The sequence below is a fragment of the Galeopterus variegatus genome, unplaced genomic scaffold (assembly GCF_000696425.1).
Source record: "Galeopterus variegatus unplaced genomic scaffold, G_variegatus-3.0.2 Scaffold4555, whole genome shotgun sequence".
Lineage (NCBI taxonomy): Eukaryota > Metazoa > Chordata > Mammalia > Dermoptera > Cynocephalidae > Galeopterus > Galeopterus variegatus.
In genome coordinates, this window is record NW_007730666.1 from 1 (window position 1) to 6,188 (window position 6,188).

General features: G+C 52.8%; 1 protein-coding gene across 1 annotated transcript in view; it reads left to right on the forward strand.

Moving 5' to 3' along the window:
* The first annotated feature begins 972 nt into the window (after positions 1–972).
* The window catches only part of NUP210 (nucleoporin 210kDa), a 52,969-nt gene continuing 47,753 nt past the window's right edge, over positions 973–6,188 (forward strand). The window contains exons 1-2 of the mRNA XM_008587832.1: positions 973–1,190; positions 3,249–3,422. Coding sequence (XP_008586054.1) covers positions 1,020–1,190; positions 3,249–3,422 — 345 coding nt within the window. The 5' untranslated portion in view covers positions 973–1,019. The remainder of the gene's footprint in view (positions 1,191–3,248; positions 3,423–6,188) is intronic.

Sequence of the window (6,188 nt, forward strand, 5' to 3'; positions counted from 1 at the left end):
ATATCTCAATGTTCAACCCCCAAAATATGTATAATTGATTTTGATTCAATAAATAAAACAAATTAAAATAAATAAATACATAAATAAATAAAGCGATGTGGTTGTGACCTAGCTGTGCGGTCAGTGTCGTGGTTTGCACTGGCAGCTCTTTGTCCGTACTGCTTTAGGGGCCTGCATGAGGCTCCATCATCTGCCTTGTTTACTTAACCAGCCCTGGTTGTGGATTGTGGATGGTTGCTGGTTATTTGCCATGATAAGTAATACAGTGGTGAATAACTCCTTGTGCATAAATTTCTTTCTTTCCTGACTATCCTGTTGTTAGTTCAAATTCCAGATGGGGAGTTCCTGGGTTCAGGGGCTACAGGTATTTACAAGGCTTTTACCAGGTCATTTTACAAAAGACCAATTTACATGCCCAACATTACATCAGAGTGAGGACGTAATTCTTTCCAAAGCACCCTGACCCCTTTGGGTCTTCACNCGTACTGCTTTAGGGGCCTGCATGAGGCTCCATCATCTGCCTTGTTTACTTAACCAGCCCTAGTTGTGGATTGTGGATGGTTGCTGGTTATTTGCCATGATAAGTAATACAGTGTTGAATAACTCCTTGTGCATAAATTTCTTTCTTTCCTGACTATCCTGTTGTTAGTTCAAATTCCAGATGGGGAGTTCCTGGGTTCAGGGGCTACAGGTATTTTACAAAAGACCAATTTACATGCGCAGCATTACATCAGAGTGAGGACGTAATTCTTTCCAAAGCACCCTGACCCCTTTGGGTCTTCACAACCACCTTGTGTGTTGCAGACAAGGAGACCAGGTTTCAAAGAGGAGAGAGGGCTTGCCTGCCTCCCTGCCACCCAAGCAGAGTGAGGACCCGAGGCCTGGATGCCAGCCCCTGCCCGCACCGCTGCCTCCCAGGGGAGGGCTGACTCTTCTCTTCTCCCTTGTCCTTGCACAGGCTGTGACAGGCTGTGGATCCCTCCTCTGTTGCCTTGGTGACCCTGGGCTCTTCAAAGGAGATGCTGTTCGAAGGAGGTCCCAGGCCCTGGGTCCTTGAGCCTTCGAAGTTCTTCCGGAACGTCACCTCCGAGGACACTGACAGCATCAGTCTGGCTCTCTTTGGCCCCCCTGCCTCCCGGAACTACCAGCAGCACTGGATCCTTGTGATCTGCCAGGCCTTGGGCGAGCAGGTGAGCAGGCAGCCCCCAGACCTACCTTGCCCAGAGTGAGGGATGGAAAACCATGTTCCCTGAGCATGGCTGTATTCCATCCTCAGAGTAACCCTGAGAGATAGCTGCGTAGCTGCTGGTGTCGTGTCCACTTTACAGGCAGGCAAACTAAGACTGGGTGTGGTGGAACGACGGCGTGAATACCAGGCAGGTTGGGCTTTTAGCATCCTCTGCTGCAAACAGGAAGTGGGGGCTGGGGTCACAAAGTCAAATGGCTCTAGGGTCAGGCAGGTGTCATAACTGAGGGAGGCCGCAGGCCCAAGGCAGGCATATCCCTTTAGTGCCTGAGGATACACTGTGTATTAGTCCATTTCTGTTGCTTATAACAAAATACACAGAACTGGGTGATTTATAAGAAAATGAAATGTATTGCTTACAGTTTCAGAAGCTGGGAAGTCCAAAGTCCAGGGGACAATCTGATGAGAGCTTCCTTTGGTGGTGACTTTAGTGGCGGCAGGGGATCACATTGTGAAATGGCGGGGCAGAGAGAGCAAGAGAGAGACAGACCCTCCTCTTTTTTTAAAGTCCTCAGAACCATGCCCCTGACCACCATTTTTAATCCATTCACTACTGCACGGTCCTACAATCCAATCACCTCTTCTAGGTTCTGCCTTTTAATTACCATAACAGGATTTCCCACCCTCTTAACAGTCACAGTGGGGGCTAAGTTTCTAATACATAAAACTTGGGGGACACACTTCAAGCTTTAGTGGGTTTTGGGGGGACATAATTCAATCCACTACCTGCTGGAAATCCAAATTTTTTTGTGTGGGAAATCTCTTGATTTTTTTGTTTTTTTTTTTAATGCCGAAAACCAAAAAAATTAGGAGGCCGAGTGGAAGGGACAAAACACATGTGTGATCAGAACCCCGACAGAGCTGGCATGGCTGGGTGAGAGTGGCAGCTGGCTGTCCAGGTCCCCTGGTGCCCGAACCCTCTTTTTTCTGGCCACGCCAAGGCTGAGGGCCATGGGCTTGTTTGGCTTATAGCAGGATCTGCTGTTCCATTCCTGGGGTTGCCCAAGGGCGGGAACAGAAAGTGAGGTGGGAGGACAACATGAATCAAGAAAGATAGGAGAGCCTGTTTCTTTAGGGAAGTGAAGAGTATTCCTGCTTGTTTAACAGTGCAAAGAATGTGAATTCATGTTAAAACACAGACTGCTCTGGTATGGGCAGCAAAGACACATGGTGAAAGGTCCCACTCCCCACTGGGTTTGGTTTTTGAAAAGAACAATGAACACATGATAATAATTCAATAATAAGAAGATTAGTCATGAATTAAGTTAGAAAACTCTTTTATTCCTATTTGACTCTGTCATCCAGGTCTCCACCCTGAGCTGTAAGAGTTCCATCCCCAAGCAGGGTCCCCTCTCGGCCCTCCCGACTCTGGTGCTTTGAGGCTCGCTCACTGGGGGCATCTGTGGAGGCAGGAAGTCTGCACAAAGTCAAGGGGTAGAGCCCTTTGTCCTGCTTCATGGTCGGGAAGGGTGAGGGGCTCTGGGACCAGACCACTGAGCTCTACAGAACACTCTCCTAGGCTGTGTCCTCCAGAGCCTTTTTCTGTTGATCTGTTCCTGGTGGATCTCGGTCCCTCATTCTATAGCATGTTCCTTCCCACCTCTGCACTTCGTTTTGATGTATGTTTGCAAGTCAATATGGACTTCTCATTTAAACACCCACAAACTTGTGAATTTGATAATGTAATCACAGGGTTCTTGCAGGGTCCTGGGAAACCATGAAGCATCACCAGGTCTACCTCTTCCTGGGACAGGAGCAGCCCATGGCTGTGGCCGAAGTTTGCAGGGGGCACTTGGGGCTCCCATCTGAGAGTCTCGTGCATGTTGAGAAAGTGCTTTCCCACACACACACGTCCCTGGGCCATTGTGGCCCCTGTGGTGTAGAAGCATCATCACCCCATCCTACACAAGAGAAAACTGGGTTAGGGAGCTCAGGTTGCACAGCTCAGAGAGGAGCGGGGACTCAAACCTGGGGTGTCTGACAGCTCCTCCCACCCCACCAGGTCATCGCCCTCTCGGTGGGAAACAAGCCCAGTCTCACCAACCCCCTCCCCGCGGTGGAGCCCGCCGTGGTGAAGTTCATCTGTGCCCCGCCGTCCAGGCTCACCCTCACGCCTGTCTACGCCAGCCCCCAGCTGGACCTGTCCTGTCCGCTGCTGCAGCAGAACAAGCAGGTGGTAAGTGCAGGCCACGCTCAGGGAGGGAGGACCCAGGGGGTCTCTAGCCTTCGGGACCTGAAAGTGGTGTGCTTTTATTCGCATTTTATATAGAGGTGGGACCTAGGGCTTGGAGAGGTGAGGTGGCTTACCAAAGTCATAGCTACTAGTAGCAGCGCTGGGTGAAGACAGAGTCCTGTCTGATTCCAGACTCAGCTGCCTCTCTCAGCTTGGCACTTGATAGTTTGTAAGAGTCTCGTCATTATCCTCTGTGACTTGAGGGTGTTAAGGTGGGGCTTGTCTGTGGGCAGAGTGCGTGAGGTCAGTGCAGGTCGGGCTGCCGGGGAGAGGGGAGCAGCTGCTGCATTCTCCATGGATGTGGGGGAGATTGGGGCTGTGTTTCAAAAGCAAATATTGGGGGCCGGCCCGGTGGCGCACTGGAGAGTGCGCCACTTGGGAGTGCGGTGGTGCTCCCGCCGAGGGTTCGGATCCCATGTGGAGACCGGTTCCCGCTCACTGGCTGAGCGCGGTGCGGGTGCAACACCGAGGGTTGCAATCCCGTTGCTGGTCCCCGGTACGGGCACGACACCGAGGGTTGCGATCCCGTTACTGGTCAGTAAAAAAAGACAAAAAGGAAAAAAAAAAAAGCAAATATTGGGAGCAAGGAGAAAGTCACTGGGGGGGGGTCAGGTTGACAGCAAGGATGTAGGCCTGCAAGTCTGGTCCCCTCGGCCTGGGGCCCATTCAGTCCTCAGTCCCTCGGGCATGCAGAGCCGGCGGGGAGGGGGTGGGGGTTGCTGAGAGTGCAGCTCAGGATGCAGAGCTCCCTCCAGCACAGCCCCTAGCCCCTTCTTGGAGGTGGGGCATAGGCTCCTCTGCGTTCGCTCAGCTTAGGCTTGTGGAGCGCCCTCTCTCTGCCAGGCAGAGTCCTAGGTTCTGAAGTACTGAGTGATCAGACAGGTGAGGAACCTGCCTCCAGGAGCCAACAGGGATGCCAGGGGGCCACAAGTAAGGTGGATTGGAGGTGGTGAGTGCTGTGAGGGGAGTGAAATGTCACAAGGAAGTTACTGGAGGAGGCCGCTTCAGGAGGAGCTGGGCAAGCCCTCTGAGAGGAGGACTTGTGCATGCTCTGGTCCAGGGTTGGGAGATGCCAGCCTAGCGGAGCCAAGGTGAAGGGTCCCAGGCAGGTAGAACAGCATATGCAAAAGCGCTGAGGCCAGACTGGGCTCTCTAGCGTCCCTACTGCACACACAATAATCAGAACAGTTTTGGGTGCTGGGAACATTCACCTCTGTGGCTGGCTTCCCCTCACCATGGCCCCTTTGGAGGCCAGGGTTGTCACACCCCTTCCACAGTTTTGCCCACGAGGCCCAGAGGCAGGCAGGGCCACAAAGGCAAAACCTAGATCTGTCCAGCTGCAAGTGCAAAGCCTCCCCAGTGGCCCCCAGGAGGCAGCTCTGGGATCAGAACCCTCTCACCTGCCTGCAGGTGGTTCTCCCTGCACACGTAACTGAGCCTTTCTGAAGCTTGCAGCCTCTTCCACCTTGGGGCAGCAAGGTTTGGGAGCTGGGTCCCAGCTGGATAGAGGAGGACAGCTTCATGTTGGATCTGAGTGTCTCTTTGAAGCTCTGCCCAGCTCCAATGTCTGGAATCTGGGAACAGTTCTGCTGTCTGCACTGGATTCTCTGCCTCCACCTTCCCTGCTGGCATGTAGCTTGGCTTTTCTTCCTGCTGCTCTGGTTACCGATGGGTTTGGACTCATCTGGAAAATCTGGCCTGTTGGGTCCTCCCTGGGTGAGGCCAAGAGCCAGAGACAGTGAGAACAGCTCCCTCTGCAGGCCCAGCACTAGGGACCGATGGCCTGGGCCCAAGTCTTACCTCACCGCTGTGGGAGCTGACCTCCTCTAAGCAGTCGTGACAGTGATGAATGACCTCCTAGTGCTCTTGTAGCAATAGATACGACTGGACACAAGGTGTAAGAGGGATAACTCTTACTCCTTTTAAGTTGTTCTCCGCTTAAAACCTACCAGAGGCTTCCCTTTCTTCTGGAGTAAGGGGCCAAAGGCCCTTCTGTGATCTGCAGACCCTGTGCCCCGGCCCTGGCTTCTTCCCTCTCATTCTGTGGATGTGCCATGGGACCCCTCCTTGGATCTGTGATTGCTGCTCCCCCATGCCCCCTCCCTGCCTCCTTCACTTCTTCACTTGGCTGTTGCCTTCTCAGGGCCTTCCCCAGCCTTCATACCTTGTCTGAAGTTTCACCGTCTCAACATGTCATGTTCCAGCCCCCCTACCCCCCAGCACTCACCATGGTCGAACACTGCAAAATTTACTTAGTTTATTCTTTGTGTGCCTCTAGAACAGAGCCTGGCTCATGGCAACAGCTCAAGAAATACATATGGAGGCATGAGAAAGCCAGTGAGCACGCTGGGCCTGTGTCCCCACTGTCTGTTGCCCTTGACTCCTGCAGACTCAAAGGCCTGTAGAAGCCAAACAGGGACACTGCTGGAGGAGGAGGCTAGGAGTAGATGGTGCTGAGCTGGAGAGCAGGTGCACTTCTGAAGGAGCAGCCCGCTCTGCTCGGTGACAGCTGGTTCCACACCAGGCTGGATGAGCTTTTTCATTTTCAATGGGAAAAACTCACATCTATATGCATCTTCTGTGCGCTTAGACATTGGCTACAAACCTAGCAAGCCATGTCCGGGCTGGGTGTACCTGGTCTGTCTGTTAGCTGGGGCCTGGTCTAGCCCAGGGTTGTCTCTCTTGACTGAAAGAAGGTCTGGTGGAAGA